The sequence below is a fragment of the Poromitra crassiceps genome (assembly GCF_964638095.1).
Source record: "Poromitra crassiceps genome assembly, chromosome: 6".
NCBI lineage: Eukaryota > Metazoa > Chordata > Actinopteri > Beryciformes > Melamphaidae > Poromitra > Poromitra crassiceps.
The window spans coordinates 38,577,565-38,604,299 of NC_139627.1; the positions used below are offsets into that span (position 1 = coordinate 38,577,565).

Consider the following 26,735-nt stretch of genomic DNA (forward strand, 5'->3'; position numbering starts at 1 on the left):
CATGATTACAAGCAAGTAGCGGTCAAGACTGCAGGTAGAGGATGATCTGAGTTTATTCCTTTTTTGTACAGTGTACATCACTCGTATATGCGCATCAAAGACACAGACTCATTGTTCCCATTAAAGTAGGGGGTTACTGAGCAAAATAAAGATTTATGCACAGTGTTGAGAAATTGATATGAAAAGCAATGCTATCGTGTGCAGATATTGCCGAGAGCACACATAAGGATTTACGCACAATGGGTGAGACAGCTATGTGATGATGTTTGAAACAAGAAGGATAAAGATGTTTTAAAATCTTTAAAGATAAAGATGTTTACAAAATTTTTGCAACTCACTTTTATGCCTGAGTGGAACATACAACAATATTAGTAATAATAGCAATAAATAAATTATATATATATATATATTATATTATATTATTATTATATGTTGTGTTATTATATTTGGGGGGGGGGCTGTCTAAATGTTCTCTCAGGGGAGGCTCACTCTTCTACACTTTGAAAACGCCTGGGCTAGTGACTTTACAATCTTACCCGCCAAAGTAAATTTTTACCCGCATTTGGAGGGTTGGTAGGTGTTAATTGAAATTCCTGATTCCTAGTATTAATCATATTGATTGAGTGATAAACATTTTAGCTGACCAAAACCGATCTTGGGTTGTGTTCTTGCCTCCTATTTGTTGTGTTTGAATGGGTCACAAACACAACAGCAGTTTAATCCCTCTGCTCTGTCTAAAAAGAAGCCAGGCACAGCGCTGTTTCTGTTCTGCTTTGATTTCGTCTTGCAGCCGCTCCAGCAAGGCGTGAAAACACATTTGAATCTGTTTTTCTGCGCTCTTCTAGGAGAACAGAGCCCCAATGTGTCTCTGATGCAGAGGATGTCGGATATGTTGTCCCGCTGGTTTGAGGAGGCCAGTGAGGCTCAGAGCAGCAGAGGAACCCGGCCTCAGACACGGCCCAGAGGTGAGCTGCACTCAGTCTAGGAATTTAGCCAGGGGCGAGGGCAAAAATCCCCCCAAGAAATCTCAGAATGCCCCTAAAAACCACCATCCATGATCCAGGGGCAAAAATTGCCCCCAATATTTTGATCATTTTATTTTCATTCAATTAATTTAATTTCCATCTCTAACACACGCTCAGCACCTGCAAGCTGGTTGACAGAAGAGGATGATGAAGAACACATTCACACAAACAGTGCTGTTGTTCACACAGGCACACAAATCCTCACATAAAACAACAAGGGCTAAAAACAAACAAACACTTAAGAGTCAAGATAAAACTACAGCTAAAAACATACATAAAACAAAAAAGCACAGGGCAATGAACAAGTATCACAAAGTGCAAAAGGTAGCATCATAAAAAGTGCAAGAGTGAGCAGTAAGGTGCAAAACAGGCCAAGCCAGGGAATTTGAGTTCTATCTGCCATTTAGCAGCTGGATGGCAGCCGGGACGAAAGAAAGCTTGAGGCGCTTGGTCCTCGTCGCGGGCACTCTAAACCGACGCCCTGAGGGCAAGAGCTCAAACTCCGAATGGAGGGGGTGATGAGGGGCCTTCAAGATGGACGTGGTTTTCCTGATCACCTGCCTCTTGTAAAGGTCGAGGAGCTGGGTTAAGGTGCTCCCAGAAACTTTGCTGGCCACCTTGACTAGGCTACCGAGCCTGTTCTTGTTGGCCATGGTTGTGTTGCCATACCAGGCCACAATGCAGAACATAAAAACAGATTCAATAAAACTCCTATAAAAAAGTGTCATGAGTTCAGAAGATACATTAAAAGATCGCATTTTTCTCAAAAAAAAGAGACGCTGTTGGACCTTTTTCGATGTGGCAGCAACATGTGAGTCGAAGCACAACTTGTTGTCAATAACAACACCCAGATGTATGTTGATGTATTCTATGTCCTCAAAGTTCTCGGTCGGTTAAATGTTGTCTTTAATATGGTTTTGGAGGTGTTTCTTTTTCTCCATGCACTACTTTTCTAGAGAAATCAGATGTATACTCTTGATACTGCTGTAGTTTTGGTTTTTATTTTATTCTTCAAGGGCCAGTCAGTTCAGTCAGTGACTGACGTTACTTCCCTATACCCGGGGTGCTAGTGGATCTCGTGTTATAAATAGTGCTCTGCACAAATCATATCCTTTACCGAACAGGATCTAATAAAGAAAAGGAAGATTTGAGCTATAAATGTAATTTTCCACACAAACCCATAATCCTCTTCCTGTATGCTGATGATCAGTTAACAGTTTAGTTGCTATTGTTGAAACAATGGAGTCAGTGACCCAAGATCACACTCAAATATATCATCATCACCAAACAGAATCTCAAACTTTTTACTATTCAGGTTGATTGGTTTGATTGAAATGTGTGTTAAATTTGAAGAAACCTCCTGACAGAAGATAAACTTCCACTTGTTTTGTCGTTTGCAGGAACAGCTCTCCGTCCAGAGGGGGCGTCTGCTGCCCCGGCGGCCCCGGCAGAGGCCCCCACCCAGCAGCCCCGTGCCCCCGACAGGCCCATGGAGACGGACACGGAGACACCCGCCAGTCTTGCCGCCCCCGCCCCCATGCCTAAATCCACTTCCTCCTCTTCCTCAGGGTCGTCGTCAACAGTCACAGCCCCTCCCCCCTCCAGCTCCTCGTCAATGGAGAGCTCGGCCCCTTCCTCGTCCCCCCTCACCTCCTCCCCTGACTCGGAGCAGAGGAGTCAGGCCGACACTCCCGGGACCCCCACACCCACACCCACGCCGACGCCCACGCCCACCGCAGGGCCTGCACTGTCGGGTAAGAGTCTTGCATAAACGTGCGCACACACACACACACACACACACAACACACAACAAGCCAGTGACCTGAAGAACGGTTTAGCTGCATTCACCTGTGCACTTCTCACACAAATTGTTCCAGAAATCCCCATTTTTAACCCTTCAGTCCAGCAAGTAAGTATCCAACCTCTTCATTCGGTTTCCTTTCTGGACAGTTAGCGCGATCTCGTGTGTGTTTGTGTTGTAGCCACTCCACTGAAGCAGCAGCCTTACCTCAGGGCGTGTGTCCATATAGAGTTTTTCCTGCCTTTTTTGGGGGGCATAGAAAAAGCACAAGGAGAAATAAAAGCGCTTAGCAGATATTTCCAATACATGTCCGGTATCCATACTGCCTTTAAGATGGCTGTTACAGTAACTTAAAGTATCCATACTGCCTTTAAGATGGCTGTTACAGTAACAAAGTATCCATACTGCCTTTAAGATGGCTGTTACAAGAGTCTCGCTGGCCAGCCTCCTCTCCCTTCCGTCCGAGGAGTCTGGCGCCACAGGTCTCCATAACTGGGATAAACCCTCCCCTGCTCTTCTCTGCTCTCCCATTGGAGCGACTGTTTCGGTGGCAGCCGGATGTCCGCTCCCAGCTTATTACAAACTCTGTCATTGGCTCCGACCATGTCAATCAGAGCGGCTTCCGCTCCCTCCTGCCTCCTCCCTGTGTGTCGCTGTAAATAGTGCCCTGCCGCCTCAGTGAAAACAACAACGCTAACTAGCTAGCAAGCTAATGGCAGAAACCTACACGCTAGCTCGTTGCTACACGCTGAAAACGGCAAATTGGATTGTTGGAAACTATTTTCCAAGGGCACTGCCGCTAAGCGCCGCCCATCGCAATCCCACTATGGAGACCTGCAGCGCCAGACTCCTCGGACGGAAGGGAGAGGAGTCTGGCCAGCGAGACTACTGTTACAGTAACTTAAAGTATCCATACTGCCTTTAAGACGGCTGTTACAGTACCTTAAATTCCATAATTACGTTCTATTTCTCCACCACCATATTGTTTTTGCTATGGCCGGTATGGGAAACGCTCATTGCAATTGGTTGGCTGGAAAAAGTGGTTCATGTCACCCGGCGCTTTTCTGAAAACGTTAACATTATGAACTTTTGAAAGGGCTCCGGCTCCGCTCTGATGGGAGAAAAAAACTCAGGCTGCAGCACTTTTCTGGAGCGGTCACCCGTTGCTTTGAATGAGGAAAGAGCGAAAACAACACTATATGGACACACAGCCTCACTCTCTTTTCCCTAAGCATCCTATGTCCTTTATTTCCTTCTCTTTCACTTCCTGCCCCCTCCCATCCCTCTCCCCAGCCCTCCCCTTCCTCCTCCCTGAGTCTTCTAATCCTTCATTCACTCTCCCTCTCCTCCTCTGCCTCTCTGTTAGAGTACGGTCCTCGGCGGCTGCCGATAAGTTTAGTGTGTAGGCGTTTGCAGAGGTTACTCCTGCTGGCCGACCCCCCAGGACAGGGTGGGCGAACAGCCTCTTCTTCTCGCGCGGCCCATGAGAGACCATCACAAAGAGCTGCCGCTGCTGAGACGCGACCTCCTACAGGTTACCTGCCCCCCACCCCCGCCAAGGCATCCCTTCTCTCCGGGCTGTTCGCCTGGCCTCTGCCCCCCGCCATCCTACCCCTTCCCCACTGACCTAGGCATGGCAGAGGTGCCTCTTTGTACAGGGGGTTTGGTTCTGTGCATAGCTGATTTTTACTAGAACTCACCATTAATTCCACAGTTACCCCCCCCCCTACTGCCTATTCACCCAGAATGCACCTTGTCCTTAGTATCCTCTATAGCTCTCACCTTATCACCTTTCCACGGTATGCTCAGTCCCCAACTCTCACTCCATCACACCACTTGTGGCTTGAGTTTTCAACTGCAACTGCCCTGTTTGGAGTGGCAGCAGCCAACATGGAGCTCTGCGTTGTGGCTTGTGTGGTTTCTTCACCCATGTCTGATGATGCTGTCATTGCACAATGATCAGCTCTTTGAACTGGAATGTTGATAAAGGTCAGTGACCCTGCTCCCATGTTAACCAGATGGCACAGCGTGCCGTTGCCACAACCGAGAATGTGCATCCTTATCTCATTGACAGTGGTTTGATCCCACGCTGATGTGCCAATCACAGCTTGTTGAACAGGTGTGTTTAACTCAGCCAGTGATGCATCCAATACTAATACTTCATTCACAGCCTGATAGGCCAGTGTGTGCAAAGTCTAAGTGAAAACCAGACCTCACTATCAGTTGCAAATCAGAAACAAAACAAAACATTTGTGCTTTCTGGGTCCAGACAGACCCTCAAATCTGCCCACTCCACTGAGTTGAGTTCTTCTGATGGAGTGTGACGAGTTGACCCTTTCAGTCTGATATCAGGCTATTTTGTGCTACTATCAGACTGTTATTCCTTATGTGAAAATCCAGTGCCTCGCATCTCTTGAGGTTTCATACTAGTATTGGTACGAGTTCTAAGTAAAACTAGCACTAGGAAATCTGAATTTTAGCATGTGATTTGCATTTGCTGTTGTGTTATACCTATCTTACTACTGGCGCTACCTGATGGTTATCATACAGGTTGATTTCCCTGTTTGTATTACATTGTAGGCATACATTTCCTCAGCTCTCATTAGGCCTCTGTCATACAGTTTAAATTAAGTAGGTCTAATAAGCACCATAAGCATGTGTGAACATGTCACCTGTTAAGTATTAATACTGATACATTTGAACTATTGTGTCTAAATTTACAAATCGCTGGCGCTCATTTTGCATAGAAAAACTGACACTGCTAGTGCTCTTACAGTATGTGTCTGTTGTCTTCCTTGGTTTGCACAGCCTTTCTTTATCAGATGAAGCTCTTCCTTTGGCTGGTTTGACCGCTCTTCCTGCTTGGCCTTGGATCCTTTCTAACCTGACTTTGAACTTTAACCCCTGTGTGCCCCCTTGCCCTGACTGTGTGAGCCCGTTGGTTTGACCTCTCTGTCCGATGTTTAGTCAGTGTCATTTGTGTTCCAGATTCCCCCTCGTCTGTGGTAAACAAACAGCTGGGATCCATGACTCTTGATGAACAGCAGGGTGCGTCTTCTCCCCCCCTGCCTCTTGCTTCCTCTTCTTTGCTCTCCCACGCACAAACACTCTCACTCATACCTCTCCAGTCCTTCTTTCTTTTCCTCCTTTTTGCTTTCTCTCTGTCCACCATTTGACTTTGCCATCTCCCCTGCCCCCTGCCCCTGCCCCCATGTGTGTGATGCAGCTTTTGTATTTGCATGGGACATCTCAGGGCTGTTGTGTTTTGTAGTAACATACCTATGGATAGATAGAGCATGGGACATCTCAGGGCTGTTGTGTTTTGTAGTAACATACCTATGGATAGATAGAGCATGGGACATCTCCGTGCTGTTGTGTTTTGTAGTAACATACCTATAGGGAGATAGAGCATGGGACATCTCAGGGCTGTTGTGTTTTGTAGTAACATACCTATAGGGAGATAGAGCATGGGACATCTCCGTGCTGTTGTGTTTTGTAGTAACATACCTATAGGTAGATAGAGCATGGGACATCTCAGGGCTGTTGTGTTTTGTAGTAACATACCTATGGATAGATAGAGCATGGGACATCTCAGGGCTGTTGTGTTTTGTAGTAACATACCTATAGGTAGATAGAGCATGGGACATCTCAGGGCTGTTGTGTTTTGTAGTAACATACCTATAGGGAGATAGAGCATGGGACATCTCCGTGCTGTTGTGTTTTGTAGTAACATACCTATAGGTAGATAGAGCATGGGACATCTCAGGGCTGTTGTGTTTTGTAGTAACATACCTATGGATAGATAGAGCATGGGACATCTCCGTGCTGTTGTGTTTTGTAGTAACATACCTATAGGGAGATAGAGCATGGGACATCTCAGGGCTGTTGTGTTTTGTAGTAACATACCTATAGGTAGATAGAGCATGGGACATCTCAGGGCTGTCGTGTTTTGTAGTAACATACCTATGGATAGATAGAGCATGGGACATTTCAGGGCTGTTGTGTTTTGTAGTAACATACCTATGGATAGATAGAGCATGGGACATCTCAGGGCTGTTGTGTTTTGTAGTAACATACCTATAGGTAGATAGAGCATGGGACATCTCAGGGCTGTTGTGTTTTGTAGTAACATACCTATAGGTAGATAGAGCATGGGACATCTCAGGGCTGTCGTGTTTTGTAGTAACATACCTATGGATAGATAGAGCATGGGACATTTCAGGGCTGTTGTGTTTTGTAGTAACATACCTATGGATAGATAGAGCATGGGACATCTCAGGGCTGTTGTGTTTTGTAGTAACATACCTATGGATAGATAGAGCATGGGACATCTCAGTGCTGTTGTGTTTTGTAGTAACATACCTATGGATAGATAGAGCATGGGACATCTCAGGGCTGCTGTGTTTTGTAGTAACATACCTATGGATAGATAGAGCATGGGACATCTCAGGGCTGCTGTGTTTTGTAGTAACATACCTATGGATAGATAGAGCATGGGACATCTCAGGGCTGCTGTGTTTTGTAGTAACATACCTATGGATAGATAGAGCATGGGACATCTCAGGGCTGTTGTGTTTTGTAGTAACATACCTATGGATAGATAGAGCATGGGACATCTCAGGGCTGCTGTGTTTTGTAGTAACATACCTATGGATAGATAGAGCATGGGACATCTCAGGGCTGCTGTGTTTTGTAGTAACATACCTATGGATAGATAGAGCATGGGACATCTCAGGGCTGCTGTGTTTTGTAGTAACATACCTATGGATAGATAGAGCATGGGACATCTCAGGGCTGTTGTGTTTTGTAGTAACATACCTATGGATAGATAGAGCATGGGACATCTCAGGGCTGTTGTGTTTTGTAGTAACATACCTATGGATAGATAGAGCATGGGACATCTCAGGGCTGCTGTGTTTTGTAGTAACATACCTATAGGTAGATAGAGCATGGGACATCTCAGGGCTGCTGTGTTTTGTAGTAACATACCTATAGGTAGATAGAGCATGGGACATCTCAGGGCTGCTGTGTTTTGTAGTAACATACCTATAGGTAGATAGAGCATGGGACATCTCAGGGCTGCTGTGTTTTGTAGTAACATACCTATGGATAGATAGAGCATGGGACATCTCAGGGCTGTTGTGTTTTGTAGTAACATACCTATGGATAGATAGAGCATGGGACATATCAGGGCTGTTGTGTTTTGTAGTAACATACCTATGGATAGATAGAGCATGGGACATTTCAGGGCTGTTGTGTTTTGTAGTAACATACCTATGGATAGATAGAGTATGGGACATTTCAGGGCTGTTGTGTTTTGTAGTAACATACCTATGGATAGATAGAGCATGGGACATCTCAGGGCTGTTGTGTTTTGTAGTAACATACCTATAGGTAGATAGAGCATGGGACATCTCAGGGCTGCTGTGTTTTGTAGTAACATACCTATGGATAGATAGAGCATGGGACATCTCAGTGCTGTTGTGTTTTGTAGTAACATACCTATGGATAGATAGAGCATGTCTATCTGATCCAAGCCAGCAGCTTGTTTAATTTTGGGAAACGCTAATTAGGGCTGTGGCGATTCACTTATCTCCCGATTCGATACTATCACGATTCTTGGGTGCCGATTCGATTTATATTGCGATTCTTAAGTATTGCGATTCTACGATTATTGCGATTCGATATTACGATTTATTGCGATTTTTGTTTCTTTTTTCTTTTCTTTTTTCAGTTTGTTTGCTTTTTTACACTAGATTAGAACATGGGAAAAGTTGAATCATACACTAGAGACTGTATATTATATATCATGAGTAGGGCTGGGCGATATAGTTAAAAACAGGGGTGGACTGGGATCATAATTCAGGCCGGGCATTAGATACCAAGCAGGCCAGGCCGATATGGGCCAACGCGCGTGAAATTTGGGCCGTTTGAAGCCAGATTTGGGCCGTTTGAAGTCCAATTTTACAATGAGATGCACCCACTTTAACCCTGAAGTGTAATTATTACTTCAGACTAACTAATAAAGTAATAAAACCACTAGTAAACCAGTAGGCGGCGCCTGGCCTGCTGTTCAGTGAGTGGCCTGACTGCAAGCACCCAATCTTTTTTTTTTTTTTTTTTAATTTGCGATTATCGATTCTGGAATAAAAGATCGATCCAAAAAATCGTGACATTAAAAATCGCGATACTTAGGTGAATCGATTTTTTCCCCCACCCCTAACGCTAATGGTGTCGCTTTGTTCTGTTTACAAATCTGCGTCTGTTGATCTTTCTTGTTGGTCAGGGAATTGGATTTTATTTTGTTTTTCCCAAGGCTTTGTTCAGCTTGGAGCTTCAAAGAACATGATTTATTCTCGTTACCTCCTGTAACACTCTCTCCAAACAGTACTGAGTTCTAAAAAAAAAAGCCCTTTTTATACAAATAATGCGTAAATGTATAAGCTTGAAAACAGGGCGTCCTGGAGGCTCAGTTGACACATACTGCGTCCTGTGTTCGAATCTGCCATGGGACCTTTGGCGCATGTCACCCCCCTCTCTCACCCTTATCTTTCCTTGTCTGCTTCAATGTAGACTACAGCATCTAATAAAGGCAAAAAAAATCTTCATCTTGAATCATTGGTCTGCTAGCAGATGTTCATAGTTATGGCACAAAAAAGGACACGTCTAATGGTGGAACTCCCAGATCCAGATCACCACCAAAATGTAATTAAATAATGGCCCAACACCTACCTGGCCACCAGATTTCATGGAAATATGTTCAGAGGTTTTTGAGGCAGGCAGGCAGACAAAGACGGACAAACAAAATTATCATGAGTGAAAACATTACCTCCTTGATGGAAGTAATCTATATACAATTGTCTATGTGGACTTTGTTTGTTTCAAGTTCTGAGTTCGTCCACAGCTATGCCGTTTTACATACGATCAGGCTGAAACCTTCACCGTGTGTGAAGGGCACCCGTTTTTTAATTAGGCTAATTAGCTAATGATGTGATGTCATCAGTGATGATGTCATCAACGATGATGTCAAAAGTGATGTCATAAGCGCCCGCACATACACACACACACACACACACACACACACACACACACACACACACACACACACACACACAAGGAGGCATTGTGACAAGGCTGATCAGTGATGTCACACACACACAAGGAAGCATTGTGACAAGACTGATCAGTGATGTCATAGGGGGGCACACACACACACACACACACACACACACACAGATGATGTCATCAGTGATATCATAATGGGGCACACACAAACAATTGTGACATCACTGATGCAATAACATTTAGTGAGCACAACACACACACATGCGTGCGCGCCAATAGGGCAGGCGAGGCCGAGCTACAGGTGACTAGGCATCGAGCGTGCGTAAAAATTACAATTGGAAACACAGCTTGGAACCATAAGTTTCATAGTGGCATACATACAGGCAGACGTCCATCCAGAGACACTGACAGTTATAACATGTAGAATAGGCATCCATCACTGTGATGGTGGTGATGATGGTCAACTGTGCTGCCATTGGCTTAGTTAGCAGTGCTGCCAATTGGTCAAGTTCTGACTGATTTTGAATAAGTTTGGTATGCATGTTCCAGATCCTATCCTAAAGGCTTCATAATAATACTAACATTTGGTCAATCCAATTTCAACATTGCAATTTTTGGTATTTGTGGTGCCCCCTATTGGTTGATTTGAAATGTTTTGATCCTTGCTGGCTGTAGACCATTGAATAGACCCCTTATACAGCTTGTCAACATTGAGCTGCGCGCGCAACGTGTAGGCAGAAAGCAGTAAGCTTTGCATAGACAGACAGCGAAAACTCTGTCAAAGCCCCGCTGTCAGGACTGCTCTATGCCCATCTGCAACACACAGTTATATTTTAGTTTTAAAATGCAGTTCTCGGCTTACTACCACAGCTTATCGCCTGGTGATAAGCAATGTTATGCATCGAAATTAACGTTGTTTAATGGGACATGTCTTACAGACCCATACGCACTGGCGCTGTCAATTGGCCAAGCCTAGTGGCCGGCAATACATATCGTGCATTCCTTTATAACTGGGGATAGCGTAGATAATTATTCTGTAACTTGCAAATATATATTGTTATGTTGATAATGCACACAATTCAATGACATTATGTAACGTTACTTGGTCGTTAACTAACCGAGCGATGTGGCTGAGCAGCCAGCTACAGGCAGCTTACCTGATGAGAGCACAAAGTTTTTAACGATTTCCTCTTTCGGCTTGCAACCAAAGACACCTACGGTTAGCATTAAAAGCAGTATGAGTTGACGGGATTCGGTAAAACTTTACTCCTTGCTTTGTTGATAGTGTAACAGACTGTGTTGTGTTGTGTTCTATTGCGTGTGTGCGAGGCTAACCGTAGGTGTCTTTGGTTGCAGCCGAAAGAGGAAATCGTTAAAAATGCCCGACTTTGCAGTGCTCTTCATAATCAGGTAAGCTGCCTAAACTGAAACTAGGCTGCTCAGCCACATCGCTAGGTTAGTTAACGACCAAGTAACGTTAAATAATGTCATTATTAAGTTGAACTGATTGGAACGAGGACATCATTAAAAATGCCCGACTTTGTGCTCTCATAATCAGGTAAGCTGCCTGTAGCTGGCTGCTCAGCCACATCGCTCGGTTAGTTAACGACCAAGTAACGTTACATAATGTCATTGAATTGTGTGCATTATCAACATAACAATATATATTTGCAAGTTACAGAATAATTATCTACGCTATCCCCAGTTATAAAGGAATGCACGATATGTATTGCCGGCCACTAGGCTTGGCCAATTGACAGCGCCAGTGCGTATGGGTCTGTAAGACATGTCCCATTAAACAACGTTAATTTCGATGCATAACATTGCTTATCACCAGGCGATAAGCTGTGGTAGTAAGCCGAGAACTGCATTTTAAAACTAAAATATAACTGTGTGTTGCAGATGGGCATAGAGCAGTCCTGACAGCGGGGCTTTGACAGAGTTTTCGCTGTCTGTCTATGCAAAGCTTACTGCTTTCTGCCTACACGTTGCGCGCGCAGCTTGCTTTGTTGTCATTGTGACGTAGGCGTATAAGGGGTCTATAGATATACAGTTTTCTAATGAATGGACAAGCAGTTAGACCCATTTTTCAGCAGACATCTAGATTTTTTTTTTTTTAACTTGGTCTAGATTAAGTTTTGGTGGTGATCTGGCCGATGATTATGTCAATCAAACTATGATTTTAGAGTTATTACCTTTTTATAAAAGCTGTTTCTTTTTTCTCTCGTCCTCCCCACTTTAATCATACTGCCACCATCTGGCCAACTTGGGTTGTATTTTTGGAATAGTACTATTACCGTATATAATTTCCTAAAAAGCTTTTCACTCTAGCTCCACATGCATATAATAGTTTTTACTGACGTTTCGGCATAAGGCCGCCTTCTTTCAAGTGATATTTGTGTGCCTGTGTTGGAACTGATCCTGGTATTGGCCCATCCCATACAGTACATCTACTAAAACTAACTCTACAGGAAACACTGGTAATAGCTAGCCAACATTAATATGAGCCTGGTTGATCCTCCTGTGTATGACTAGAACAGCCAGTATTTCAATATGATGATTCATTCTCACTTCCTTTGCCTCTCTCTCTCTTCCCTCTCCTCTCAGGACCAGGCGCTGTGGGTTCAGCTGCAGCTGAACCTGGGTCTGTACCAGCCAGTGGGTCAGTGGCACCCAGCAGCGGCACAAGTCGGCCCAGTGCCGCAGAGCCAGTCCTGAGCCTCCACTACAGCTCAGAGGGAACCACCACCAGCACCATAAAACTAGACTTCACTGACGAGTGGTGAGTGATCCACTTACTTGTGGGAGAAATGTTTTGTAAAGTGGAGTCTAAATCTCACAGCTCTCTGAAGTCGTGGTGAAAATCTGTCCGAGAGTTGGGTTAACCTCTGCTATAAGTTTAAGTTATGTTGTTGCATTTGAGAATGTTTTGTTCTTACAGCTTGAAACTGAAACTACTTGAAACTAGTTTTTGTGCTCGTTGATGGAAGTTCATTCATTTCAAACGAGATAATTCGTTATTACTGCATTATTGCACTGCAGATAGAAACGTGTTACATGTGTTGGATTTATTCTACTTGTGCATTGAATATGTACGAGTGTTTTTTTGTTTTTAGTAAACTTTGATAATTTTGTGATTAGTGTTTCATCTTTTGCAATGAAAATGAAGGTTTCATATAGTCTGTAATCAAGCTTTATCAGTTTAATCTGTTTGAGCTACAAGATCCTTGACTATAACTACCGTATATGCACAACTCTGCACATGATTATTATCTTGGCCAGGAGATGGTGTGAGAGAGTAGTGCAGTGGCAGGCGGGGCTAGGCAGCTCATTCGCACACCAGAGCAGACAGAGAAGCCGAGGCATTTAAAAAGTATAACATCACTTCGGCCCAAACCCAGTTAGTTACAAACAAACGTGAATATCTGAGTTTAATATAGATACAAAGGACTGTGGCTGTGTGTGGAATTTGTTTGTGACGGCATTTCAGAAAAGAAATCACATCGCTATTCGCGCCAAGGACATGCAGGAATCTCCCCGGCTCCCAGCGCGACTGTCAGCCGGCCCAGGCTGTCTGAATGCGGCTAACGTTATTCAGGGCAGGGACAGTCTGGAGGATGGAGAGACCCAGAGAGACACATAGCGATTTTTGCAGATAGCAACTTTTGAAATGCGTCTTTCAACAATCCGATTCCAGCGGTTCTTTGTATCTTTGTAACTGTTATTGAAACGTGACCAACACATTTTGTCTGGTAAAACAAGTTCTTTCTGGGCATCGGACCAAGCGAAAACCCTGTGACGTTAACAGGATGGGTACATCTCCCCATTATAAAGGAACCCAATCGCCAGAATAAAATGTTGGCATTTCACACCAATGAAAACCAGGATATATTGATGTAAATTTGAATATAGTCTCCTATAACCTACTACAATGTTATTGATTTTTGGGGGGGCTGCAGTCTGTTGCTTTATTTTTGTCCCCCCCCCCTTTTTCTCCAGCGTTAACTGAATCGAACAATCTTTTAAATCTTTATTGTATACGATATATAGGCTACTGTAAGACCAGCTATAAGCACGATATCTGCCGTTCACTCTTGGCCGTACGGCAAACTCAATTAAACAATGTGGTGGTTTAATGTTGCCTTGTTATCGGCAAGCGGTTCCTTACGCAGTTGGGTTTGTGTTTGGCCATGGTTAAGCATATCGGTGCCTGGCGGAGATCTGCACTCTACTGAGTGCACTTTTCTAGTTAATGCATCCTGTATTAATTGGGAATGATCTCTCTACAGGAGTAGTAGAACATCCAGCTCTAGAGGCAGTGGAGGAACCAAGACATCTGAGCCTGTGACTGTACAAGGCAGAGAGAGTCTGTCGATGGAGAGCTCTGCCTCAGAGCAAGGTGAGGAACCTCCAGTCATATGAAGACTAACCATGAGAATGTTGCCTTGATACAGTTTGAAAATATTGCAAAGTACCTCCTAGTCCCATGCATGACCCCCCTTCTTGCTTCTTCAGCTCCGTCTGAGTCCTCCAGCCAGAGCCGGCCCACCGCCGGCACAGACCCGGTGTGTGAGGCTTCCTCCTCCGGCGCCCACGGCAGCTCGTCAGTCCAGGCCCCAGCAGAAGCCTCCTCAGAGGGGGGCAGCATCACTTCTTCACCCCCGGAGAGGAGTCAGCCAGAGGGCATGGAGGACACGTCGGGGGGCTGCAGGAGAGCAGAGCCTGCCAGAGAGGAGGGCCAGGAGGGAGGCGGGGGGCAGAGTCAGCCCGCACGAGCCAACCAGGACTCGGACGACAGCGATGACGACCCGATCCTCATCCCCTCGGCCAGGTTCAGAGGAGGACAGGGACAGAGGTATGGACCGCAATGTAATGCTTACATTACAGAACTGAATGCACTTGTTTTTATGTGCACAACCTGGTGAGGAAGAAAGCTCGTGTATTTCAATGTTGGTAACTACTGGATTCAAATATTGCTCTTGTATACCATGACATTTAAAGGGTGGCTATTCTGCTTTGTTTTTGTGATTCCATGCCATTGACTATCTTACTACACATAGATTTAATTCCAGAGGATCTGCAGTAGGAGATAGAATGATCAGGTAAAGTCTATGCACTGGTAACTAAAGCATCTAACCTGTCAGGCATGTGATATGCCGTCAAGAAACCGTGATTTGTAGCCAAGATGAAGGTTTTGTGTTGGTTTGACCAGTTCACTCACAAATAGAACTAATATAGCTGGCTAACTGTAGTGTCAGAGTGTGCCATGCATGTGTGTACTGACACCACCAATGGTGTGAGCTGCCCCAATACAACAGTGTTTAAAATGACGCACAAGAGAGTTGGAGAATGAAGAATGTCCGCCGCATGATTTCCTGATGGAAAGGAGCCCGAAAAAATAAACTATATATATATTTTCTGATTTCCTTGATGGGATCGGTTGTGAAAAGAGACCAATTAATGTTTTGAATTTGCCATGGCAAACGTACTACACGAACCACTGTGTGTCTGATTGAATTCAGCAACATTGTTGTCACATCATGTTTAATGGGCAAGGCTATCCATGACGGAATAGTATTGGCTTGATTCAGATAGGATGGAGCAAGCAGATATTTGACCTTTTTGTAATGGCTGCTTTATAACTGTGCTTTCTAGCTTGGCGTTGTGTTCAACTGATTTTGGATGAATAGATCAATGGTAGTGTAATTAGAGGCTGTTTCAGTAGAGCTGCCAAGACATGGCTCCGTAATGAAAAGAAGCACGCGGGGCAAAAGTGCTGCTTTGGGTTTGTTTCACTTTTGTGTGCTGTGTCCCACAGACGTTCAGCAGGCGTTTGTTTCACTTTTCTGTGCTGTGTCCCACAGACGCTCAGCAGCCGCCCGCATCCAGGAGCTGTTTCGTAGGCGGAAGGAACGAAGAGAGATGGAAGAAAGTGAAACCCAGAACATCCGGAGGCCTTCAGTCAAAATGGTCTACAAGGGCCACCGCAACTCCAGGACAATGGTACACCTCACTCAGGCCACTTGCATCAAAGTAGCTAGCGATTTAAGAGAGACCTGAGCGGAAAGCCTTCGATCGTTTTTATTATTATTATACAATTTATTAGAAACAAAATGAATTGCACCAAGTAATAAAGTCAACATAACAATATTTTCAGGAAAGCCTTCGATTGTTAAGCAAACTCTGAGGTGATTTGTATTTATTTTATGTCTAGATAAAGGAGTCGTGTTTCTGGGGCAACAACTTTGTGATGAGCGGCTCAGACTGCGGCCACATCTTCATCTGGGACAGGCACAGTGGAGAGCACCTCATGCTGCTCGAAGCCGACAACCATGTGGTCAACTGCCTGCAGCCGCACCCCTACGACCCCAGTAAGTCTGCCCCATGGTGATTTGGTGGTGTTCAATATACCGTGTGTGTGTGTGTGTGTGTGTGTGTGTGCGTGTGTGTGCGGCACGCGTGTGTTTGTGCACATTTGGGTTCATTTTCCTTCTCTGTTTCAGTTCTGGCCTCATCAGGGATAGACTACGATATCAAGATTTGGTCGCCTCTAGAAGAGGCGGCATCGTTCAACAGAGTCCTTGCTGACGAGGTATGACTGGCCAGAGATTGAGTTTTTGATTACAGCTGATGGTAATTAATTAGGTGTGAAATGTTGGAGTGTGGTTCAGATATAGGCCTCCACCACACTGATGTTAAAAATCGCCTGCTGAACAGCCTCAGGCCAAGGGCCTTGTAGGTGGAGCCAGACAGAGTCTACTACCTGTTTTAGTGTATTAATTTAATTTTAAACACCAACTTATACACCTATGCCTTTTATATATAGATATCACTGCACTGTTAACTGATTGAAAAACATGTTATGGTTGTTATTCAGCTCTCTCATATGACAGCCGTATGACATGCCTCACAAGTCCTTAAAGACCTCCTTTCCTTGGTCTTTTCAGTTTTCCTTTCCTACATTTTTGTGAGCAGAGAGGAAAAGTCTGGAGAGTAGTTGTTTCTGTCTAATTCTAATTCAAAACACATACACACACACACACACACACACACACACACACACACCCCTACCTCATGGCTTTCTCCTTTCCTCTCTTCCCTCTTCAAGGTGATAACTCGAAACGAGCTGATGCTGGAGGAGACTAGGAATACTATCACAGTCCCCGCCTCTTTTATGCTTCGGATGCTCGCCTCCCTCAATCACATCAGATCAGGTATATACATTCTCATCAGATCTCATCAGATCAGATATATACTGTACACTCACATAACCTGTCACATCAGATCAGGTTATATACACTCTCATCAGATTTCATCACATCAGATCATGTATATATAATACACTCAGAACCTGTCTCATCAGATCAATGACAGTATATACACTCTGATCAGATCACATCAGATCAGGTATATACTCTCACAGAACCTGCTTATTATTTATTTATGCAAATTCTGATGAGATTTGTGGCAGTTGAGTATTTGTGCATGGCAAACCATGTCCGGTACAGTAAGCCTCTTACTGTTACCACAGAAACCAGTCACGATTCATTCTTTCAGTGGGTAAGAAGGCAACATGCTCTGCTGTTTTCACGCCTTTGTTTGCCTTCTCTCGTCCGCTTGTTGGGTCTGTCTCCCTCTCCTTAACGTCCACCTTTCCATCCTTTAGATCGACTGGAAGGTGATCGCTCTGAAGGTTCTGGCCAGGAGAACGAGGACGAGCAGTAGCCTGCTGACATTTTGTTTTAAAGAAAACACTATTTCATCTTGCTGTAAAGCACTTGAAAACCCGAGATTTGTACAAGTATACTGTAGAATACTTCCGTATGAAAATTAGTTGAATTTCTAGCCCCTCTGTTTTTTTTAAGATGACTTTCTTACTGATGTTTCTGTATGAGGTTAAACTACATCTGTGTGAATGCAAGGGCAAGGAATGCAAGGGCAAGGAAGTCAATATACTATATTATGTGTGAGAAAATTATGGTGTCTTGTGTGCAAGGATGTTAAGTGCAATATTGTTTTGTTAGGAGAAAGTGAGCTTTGAACAGTGTTAAGGTGTGACATTTCTTATTTGTAGCACAAGGCAAAGAACTCAAATGTTGATATACTGCACTGGCAGTTACGCATGTAAACAATAACTTTGATTTAAGTAAACCATACTTTTGGGTATGCTTTAATTTTGTTGTCGAAACAAAGCTGTGCTTCTTGTTCCCAAAGGGTCAAGTCAACGAAATAATCATTTTGCAAAATTTAGAAAAATTTCTAAGCTAAATGGCATCTCAGAGATGTGTGTGTATATGGGTCTAGTTAGTAGAGAAGAGACCCATAATGACTGTGCAACTGGCCTCTCACAAGCAAATGAATGAAGTGATAAATTCATTCGAGAAATAAAGAACAATCTGATCTTTGCATATTGATTCCCAGTGATTCAAAAATTAGTTATCAGACAGCAGACTATACCAACAGACAGGTCTGCATGACTGGTAAGGGATTTGTCCCACACAGCCAATTAGGGATGTCACGATACTAGAATTTCTACTTCGATACCGATACCAGGAAAATATCGATACTCGATACCACGGAGGGGGAAATGACAACACATCAAGAGGCATGAAAATAAACAAAGACAGATGGACAGACAGACATACACTTCTCCATAATCTAGGTCTGATCAAAATCATTAAAAGCTTTGCACTTACCGGGCCTGACCCTAATGTTAGCAATACACCCGGGCCTGACACTGATGTTAGCCCCGGTCGTGACCCTGATGTTAGCATTACACCCGGGCCTGACCCTGATGTTAGCCTAAGATGACCAAATTTCTCAAATGAAAATCGGGGACATTTCCAGTCCGGCAATCAATATATCATTAAAATATCCAATGTTATTACCTATGTTAATACCTATGATTCCGGCTTCGTTGGCCCCTGGTGACCCCCCCCCCCCCCCCACACACACACACACACACGTCATTCACTGTGCCCCTTTACAAAATGTCAATGTGTTCTCCAGCAGCATTGGCCTGGCCTTCCGAACCTACAGCGCCGGTTGTTTTATGAAAAGCCTCAGATCTCAAAAAGTATTTTCGGTGGAGTCCTAATTGCTTTTTCAGTGTTTTCCTGGAAGAGCAGGAAGCAGCAAAACATGAGATTTAACAAATGAGCCTGCTAGAGCTAGAGTCATATCGGCTGCAGACGCCAGTAGAAAATCTGGGACATTTTCAGGGACAGCTCCAGCCGGGGACAGGTCACCAAAAACGGGGACTGTCCCCGAAAAAAAGCCTGCTCTAGTCATCAGCCTATCAGAACACGTTTAGAGTGTTGAAGCAACAGATACCCACCAGTGATAGGGAGGGAGAAATCTGTAGTATGTTTGATTTTTCATTAAGAGAAAGCACTGCTGGTATCCATACTGTTGCAAATGAGTATTGTATCCATTTCAAATTTTTAGTATTGATTTTTATGGATACTATCAATACTTTTGACAACCCTACAGCCAATGCTGGACAGGTGGCCATTGTTTTGGTAGCTGTTGGTCAAGCCACTAACACAGTATGGCCTATTATTACACCCCTCCCCCCTGCCTCTGATTCACACCACGAGGGGAAAAGCAAAGGGACTACAGTGATTTTATGGGCGTGCAGTTCAAGGTGGTACAGCTCTTTTCACTCTGCGGGGTGGCGGCAGTTTGCTCATAAAATGTTATGTAAATAAAACTAATAAGAGGAATTTTAATACAAAACTTTAATACAAATATTTGTATTAAACTGTTATAGTGGAAATCAAAAGGTTATAATACCTTCCTGGTGGTGTATTGCTGCTTCTTATAAAGTAGTACCGTACACAAACATCATACAAAAATACTGTTGTAGAATGGAATAGCACCATGTGAGATAGGAGCTGCAAATGTAGGCGGCAGGCTATCTGAATATGGCGTCTGTTGTTACATAGTTAATACATTTTCATTTAAGTTACACACAGTTATTGTACAATTTAAAATTGTACACCATTTGATAGGGAAAATTATTTTCCCTATCAAATACATTGAGGTAAGACTGAGGCACCAGAATCAGCTACCAATATCCAGCCGTTCAGTTTGGGAACTTGTGCTCTACTTGTGTTGCTTAAATAAGTGATACTGATGGAGAAAGTGGTGGCGTGGGTAAATGCAGGTAAAGCACTGATATCTGCTCATCAACATACAGACGGGTGACAAAGGAAAACCAATAAAAGGTCTCTTAATACTGTGTTGGGCCACCATGTGCACCAGAACAGCTTCATTGCACCTTGGCATTGATTCTACAAGTCTAAAAAGATATTTCACAGCACAGCCGAGCCACCCTCACTGTAGGGGTCAAGCATTCAGGCTTGGACAGGTTTTTCCTGTCATTTGTCACCCGTCTGTAGTGTTGTCGTTAAAGACCAGTTGTGGCTTCAGACTTGTCACTTGTGTCACCGTACCTGGACTTGGTCTTGACTACCGCATTCTATTCTCAATACAGGCCCATATGGAGTAACACTGACAAAATAATGATCAGCACTTTCTCTGACACGCTAAAAGATTCCATTAATTAGAGGAAATACACGGCGCATGTTCAAGTGCAATTATATGTACATAATCATCTCTGGCAGATAACCATGAAATGTCAGGAATGGACTTAATCCGTTGTTCCAATGCACCGCAAATTACTGTAGGTACCAACCAATTAAGGGACAGAACGACCCTGCAAGTTAGCCTGGGTAAACCCATCCCCCACGTGACCTGCTCTCAGACCTGTTCTCAGTCACTATTCGCTAGTGACTGGGAACTGAGAGAGCAGGTCACGTGGGGGCTGGGTTTACCTAGGCTACCTGCAAGTACCTTACTAATACAGTACTACAAATCCTGGCTAACACATTCTGTTAATGAGGCACAGTTCATGCAAGTTCTGAAGAAATACTATTACGATAAATATAGTAGTAAACAAATTACTAAAACGTTGGACCATCTAGGTTACAGTAGTTAAGGCTTCCTATTTGATTACATGAATACATAATTGCTTGCAAGGCACTCTGATGGTGTACACTTGGTCCGACACAGTGGAATCAATACTGTGCCACTTATTTATTCCTAATAATGTCAATTTCAAGTACGGACGATTCATTTGTCGAGAAACCAGACTTCATAAGGTCCACCGGCACAGCACGACCAACACCGGTGCTCAGGATGGTCGTGTTGTGTTTGCAGGTAAAGGGTGTGGCAGCCCTTGCAGTTGATTGACAGAGATACTGAAGTAGGTCTATACAATGCCCAATATTCCAAGAGGCCACTCGTGCGTTCAGGCTGGTGATTCCTCTGCATCCTGCACTGCTTCATCTCTGTCGTCTTTGACTATCCCTTCATCTATACTCTCCAGCCTCAGTCTCTGGCCGTCCAGGTATCTGGGTCTTGGTGCCGCCCTGGTGGTAAACAGTCCTCCCGGCAGAGCCGAACCCTCCCCAAAGAGGGTGAGTTTAGCGTCGCTCTCTATAGCCTTTGCCAGGCAGGAGGCAAAGATGTCAAGAGACTTGTGTATCTCTGCATGGACTTGGACGGTGGATGGGATGGTGCTTTCAGCTGAGGAGAAAATGCAGATATTATTTGTGTTGTCTACCGAACAAAGGCACTGTGGACATGGTTTAAAGTTTGTTTGATGGTCTTATTTTCATTCACCCACTGCCTCGTATTACTCTTTAATGGTAGTCGGTTTATCAAATCCTAATTTTTCCGCAGCCTCAAAAAGTATGAATTGAGTTCCCTCTCCTGTATGACCTCTTTCTGGGTAAGAACATGAGTAATGACAGATACCTTTGGAATGCTCCACCTGGTCTTCAAAGGTGACTGAGCTCCTCCTCTTTCCGGCTGCATTCCCATGGCACTGGGGATGGGAGGAGCCATCGGTGGAGAAGTTATCCAGCAGCATCACGTCTGTACCTGCGTGAGAAACATGACAGAGACATAAGGGTTGGTCCATAATATTTGAAAGCCTTTTTTTTTAATAAAGAATTTACAGTACAATTTTTTTTTTTTACAAACCATCTCCATACTATTTGAGATGGAGTGGCCAACACAGTGAAATGTGTGGACCAACACAGTGAAATGTGTGGACCACCAGACATTTCTTTGCATCACACATGACATTACATGAGCAGTGAAGCAGGAATGTGATGGTGCCTTTGGGAGTATGATGCAACAGAATAAATAAGACCATCTGTCAGCGACAACACCTTCATGTTTAAAAGTGCAATGAATCACCTTATCTCCATTTTATCTTCAAATAAAGAACAAGAGTCTGGCAGCTAAAATGCGGAATTGACAGAATTTGACTGCAGAAACACCCAAGGATAACGGATGGCATTTCCCCCTTTCCCTCTGCTTCCTGTGTGCAACACTTACATGAGTCCTGAGTGAAACTGAAGCCAGTGTCTCCTGTGCTGCTCCCAGGGGCCACCAGCTGCCCTCCACCAGCCAGCATGGCTGTCAGGTGTGGGGACATACCCAAGTCTGATGGAACACAACAGTTTGACACATGGTCACCATACAATATCACATTACATCACAACAAAACCGCAGTCTATGATTTGCTATCTGAACAAATGGCAAGTCAGATAACATCCGCACCAATCCAAAACACGGCCTGCCACTCAAAATGACTTCAATATGCCTTCGAAATGTCTTGTGCCGCACCTGTGATTCTGTTGGAGATGCTGAAGAGGCGGGACGTCCTTTGCCGCGTGGCGAATGACTCTCTGTAGTAGCGATCTCCAAAGCACATCCCCAGTAGCTCCTTCCTTACGGTCTTATTCCACAGGCCATAGATGAGCGGATGGCACACCGCACTGCAGAAGGACAGCCACGCTACCAGAGTCTCCAGCCCCTGAGACACACTCCCCTGGCCCCATAAGGCCTCAGTACACACCACCCCGACATACGGCCCCCAGGTCATGAGGAAGGTTCCTATCACCACCAGGATGGTGACGAAGGCCTTGCACTGGCTCCCTGCGTACACCAGGCTTCGCCGGCTTCCGTTGGAGGAAGTCGAGGTGCTCGAGTTCTTGCGCCCGTTCCTCTGTGCTCCTGTGGAGTCGTCCTGGGCCACAACCACCGTCCCACAGTGCACCTTCCGGGCTTTCATTCGGGCAACGCGGAAAATGAGCCCGTAACAGGCCAACATGGCGATTAGAGGGGGGAGGCTGCACCAGGTGACCCAGAAGGCCGTGTAGCCCGGCTCTCGGTGCCAGGAAGCGACACAGGTCCACTTGAAGCAGTCAAACTCGAAGGAGGACCAGCCGAACAGAGGGGGCAGGCAGCCGACCAGGGAGTGCAGCCACACGTAGACGATGACCACCACCGCCCGGTTCCCTGTGATCTTCATGGGGTAGATCATGGGGTAGAGCACTGCGTAGTACCTGTTGGGATGAGAGGAGTGTAGAGTGGGAACCCTGTAGAAAATCTACTCGACACCTTTCTCACGGGAGCCTTCTGGTCTAGGCAACACAGTGACAGTGACCAGGTAACAGTGACAAGGTAACACAGTGACCAGGTAACACAGTGACAGTGACCAGGTAACACAGTGACCAGGTAACAGTGACAGTGACCAGGTAACACAGTGACCAGGTAACAGTGACAGTGACCAGGTAACACAGTGACAGTGACCAGGTAACACAGTGACAGTGACCAGTTATTTACAGAGTCCTTGGCTAGAGACTGCACTTTTTTTCAACGATGCCATTACGCATTTACAAAAAGTTGCAGTGAGAAAAGAGAGGGAGGGCCTCGGCAGGAGAACAACAACAGGCACTGTAATCTAAAATCCCCAAAGGAGAGAGAGGGAGGGGGGGGTAATTATGACTGCAGTCACAGAACAGTGCCGACTGTATGCTGCGGAGCAACATTAGGTCTTAGTAGCTACATTTCACAGCCCCTGGTGATCCTTCACAACAGGAATAACAATAAAACGTCAACAAAAGTTTCATTCAATGTTAATTCCAAACACCCTCATGTGCAATTTCTCTACACACCAGCCTCAAATGACGCTTGTTTATGGCATACTATTTTTTACTTCAGTTGGCAGCGGTGTTAGCTAGTCTAATGCTGGTCACTTGAGCTGGGCAAATGTCCAGAAAAATACCACCACTGGAGTGTGTGGTTTACCAGTCTTATTTACATATTGAAGTGTACATATTGACCTAGAAGGGAAATGCATCAGCTCCTCTACTGTTGGCCACAGAGCGCTTCCACTGCCAAGGGTTAAATGCCTCAATCAAGAGCACATGAATTGTTGTCTAGATTTTTCCAGCTGGTCCAGGAACTCAAACAGACTAACTCTTGGTCAAAGTCTTGATCTTCTAATCATTAATTAAGGTCATCAGGAGACAAATACATGATCTGCTCTATTAACAACGAATGCTGCACGACTTTTGTGGACATCGTGACAGTACCCATGCTGGTTTTATGTGGATTTGGGTGCCTTTTCTGGTTCAAGACATTACAATCAAACAAATCTCAGTCAAACTTAAAAGCTCCAACATTATGAGTCCACAATTACCATTATGGCAGCTCCAGAGTTCAGGTTCTCCAGTTGGTCAAGTGCATAAATAGGCCTAACTAACTACAGTATGAGCAACCCAAGATAATAGGAATAAAATAATTCTGTCAATTCTGCTTGAAACACTTTAAGGACATTGCACTCTCACGTGATCTCATTATTTCTGAGTCATAGTAGACTTCTGTCTTTAATGGTTAGCCAAATGCCTACAACTATGATTATGATGTGGGCAGCTTGGCACGAACCTGTCAATGGCAATAGCTCCCAGAGTGAGCATGCTGGCAGAGCTGATGAGCAGATAGAGCAGGGCAGTGAAGTTGCACCACACCACTCCAAACACCCACTCCCTCTTGGCTGAGCTCACAGCCACAAACGGCAGCACCAGCACGGACAGCAGCAGGTTCGACAGCGTCAGGCTGAAGACAAACTTGTTGCTGGGCGTAAGCAGGTAGGGCCTCCGGTAGAGGGTTGCCACGATCATGAAGTTCCCCAGGCAGGCCAGCAGTGTGATGGTCACGATGGAGACTGACTCCAAGACCGCCGGCCCCTCTCCATTCCCCACAGGGGTGCAGTTTCTACTGGTGTTCATTGTGAGAGGCTGGGCCACCAGACAGGTGAAGGCATGGTAGGAGACTGGGGAGGAGAGAGAGGACACACATATATAGACACATTACACAAAAATGGGAACACTAGATTGTTACAGAGAAAGACCCCTGCTGAAACACCTGTGGTGACATGTCTGTGGATTCTCTTCACATAGCTACTAATCGAATGCTTATCTTCACCATATTCACAGTGAAACTTCAGCTGCTAGCCCTTCATGGATTCGGGAACAGTACATTTTACCATCCTATGTGGAGTGAGAAGCACGGGAAAAGTCTATCATAACTGGACCATTCATTAAAGGCTTTAGATGGTTTAACAGAAAGCAAACATTGGGGGCTCGATCAGCTCCACGCTGTAAAATAACGTGTTCAAAGTTCAAGTTACAGACTTACAATGTGTCCCATACACATTCCACAGTCGTCAAATTAACTCGCAGCAATAACAAAAAAAAAGTCGGGATAACTGAACACGTTAACTTAGAGTGAAAAAATAACAATCGTGTAAGTAACGTTGAATAGCTGTTAAAGTTTAGTTAACAGTGAACGAAGCGACATTTTTCCAGATTCCCCATGGCAAGCAAGGATGTTTGAGATGTAAGGCACTGTAAGCTATTAGCGTTACTTATCTGATGAATGTGTGAAGAAGGTGCCGCACTAGCATTAGCTAAAACAACTAACGCTAGCATAGCCCAAACTTTCCCCATTGTCCCTCAAACAGTTATCCCTCCAGCTTAACATTACCTGGTTTGGTATGGCGTTACGTAGCGGGCACGCATTTTCTCCCGCAAAGGGAAATTGGCCATTCTACTTGTTTGTTTCTACACCACAACAACACTGTGTAGCTGGCCGCCGAAGCCGAAGCAGCCCTGAAACCTCCTCGCAATCGTACTGATCCCTCCAGCAGAAATCCAGACGGCCAGCTGCGGCTGCAATGGCGACGGCGTCCTCCCACCCTCAACCCAGCTCTCTGCCTCCAGTGTGTGGGTGGTCGCCTCAGGGATGAGATCTAGCTTATTTTGATGGCAGTTATTCCTCTATGGTTAACGTGTGTAGCTGATAATTTCATTGCATTTGGACATGTGCGCACTATAATCACAATCACTCAGTATCTGCTGAAAAATGTAGCCTGCAGTGCTCTATTTCTGATACTAGAAGTAGTGGAATTACGTTAGAGGGGAGGATTAGTATCAATGTTGATGTTGGCCCTTTAACTGTACCCATGCACAATTTATTTGGCTTGTAGTGATTTATGAATGAAGTACTAAGTAGCATCACTTTTATCCCGCTGGCTGGACCACACAAGTAGATCAAAGCTTCCCGCATATACACGTCACCGTCAGCCAGCCAATCTGTGAAAGGGGATGTTGCCGACTCCGTCCGCTTGATGGCGCACTTTGTCTCCAAGTCAGCATGATGAACCACCGACAAATCCCCTGACATTCTGAGTGAGAGCAGAAGAAGCTCAAGAGTTTGATGTATCATGTCGTGTTAAAGTTGTGTGAACTGTCGCAGTTTTTAAAATGTAACGGCACAGCCGGGGCTAGAGTTAGCACTCAAGGCTGGCTCCTTAGGGTCCCATTGCCGTTTTCCCCCAGTGATGCGGTTTGTTTAGCAAAATGCTGCTCGGCTGATCCCTCGTATAATTTATGTAAAGTAATTAAAACGGCATGTATAAG

The 26,735-nt window shown here is 44.7% G+C and overlaps 2 protein-coding genes across 5 annotated transcripts in view; one reads left to right on the forward strand and one right to left on the reverse strand.

Moving 5' to 3' along the window:
- Window positions 1–18,271, forward strand: part of dcaf6 (ddb1 and cul4 associated factor 6) — a 41,660-nt gene extending 23,389 nt beyond the window's left edge. Inside the window, exons 9-21 of one of the 4 annotated variants that reach the window (XM_083639025.1) lie at window positions 846–965; window positions 2,426–2,779; window positions 4,193–4,360; window positions 5,815–5,874; window positions 12,499–12,673; window positions 14,181–14,290; window positions 14,407–14,746; window positions 14,952–14,993; window positions 15,756–15,894; window positions 16,106–16,262; window positions 16,395–16,483; window positions 17,000–17,105; window positions 17,558–18,271. In XM_083639025.1, coding sequence (XP_083495151.1) covers window positions 846–965; window positions 2,426–2,779; window positions 4,193–4,360; window positions 5,815–5,874; window positions 12,499–12,673; window positions 14,181–14,290; window positions 14,407–14,746; window positions 14,952–14,993; window positions 15,756–15,894; window positions 16,106–16,262; window positions 16,395–16,483; window positions 17,000–17,105; window positions 17,558–17,616 — 1,919 coding nt within the window. In that variant the 3' untranslated portion in view covers window positions 17,617–18,271. The remainder of the gene's footprint in view (window positions 1–845; window positions 966–2,425; window positions 2,780–4,192; window positions 4,361–5,814; window positions 5,875–12,498; window positions 12,674–14,180; window positions 14,291–14,406; window positions 14,747–14,951; window positions 14,994–15,755; window positions 15,895–16,105; window positions 16,263–16,394; window positions 16,484–16,999; window positions 17,106–17,557) is intronic. The other 3 variants (XM_083639027.1, XM_083639026.1, XM_083639028.1) reach the window with 3 other exon arrangements.
- Window positions 18,272–20,901: 2,630 nt separating this feature from the next.
- On the reverse strand, window positions 20,902–25,935 carry gpr161b (G protein-coupled receptor 161b). Its single transcript, XM_083639392.1, has 6 exons — window positions 25,801–25,935; window positions 24,700–25,087; window positions 22,594–23,315; window positions 22,303–22,410; window positions 21,715–21,840; window positions 20,902–21,483 (listed from the first exon to the last, which is right to left on the reverse strand). The coding sequence occupies exons 2-6, from the start codon at window positions 25,041–25,043 to the stop codon at window positions 21,206–21,208; spliced, it is 1,578 nt and encodes a 525-aa protein (XP_083495518.1). The 5' UTR covers window positions 25,044–25,087; window positions 25,801–25,935; the 3' UTR covers window positions 20,902–21,205.
- Between the last annotated feature and the right edge of the window lie 800 nt (window positions 25,936–26,735).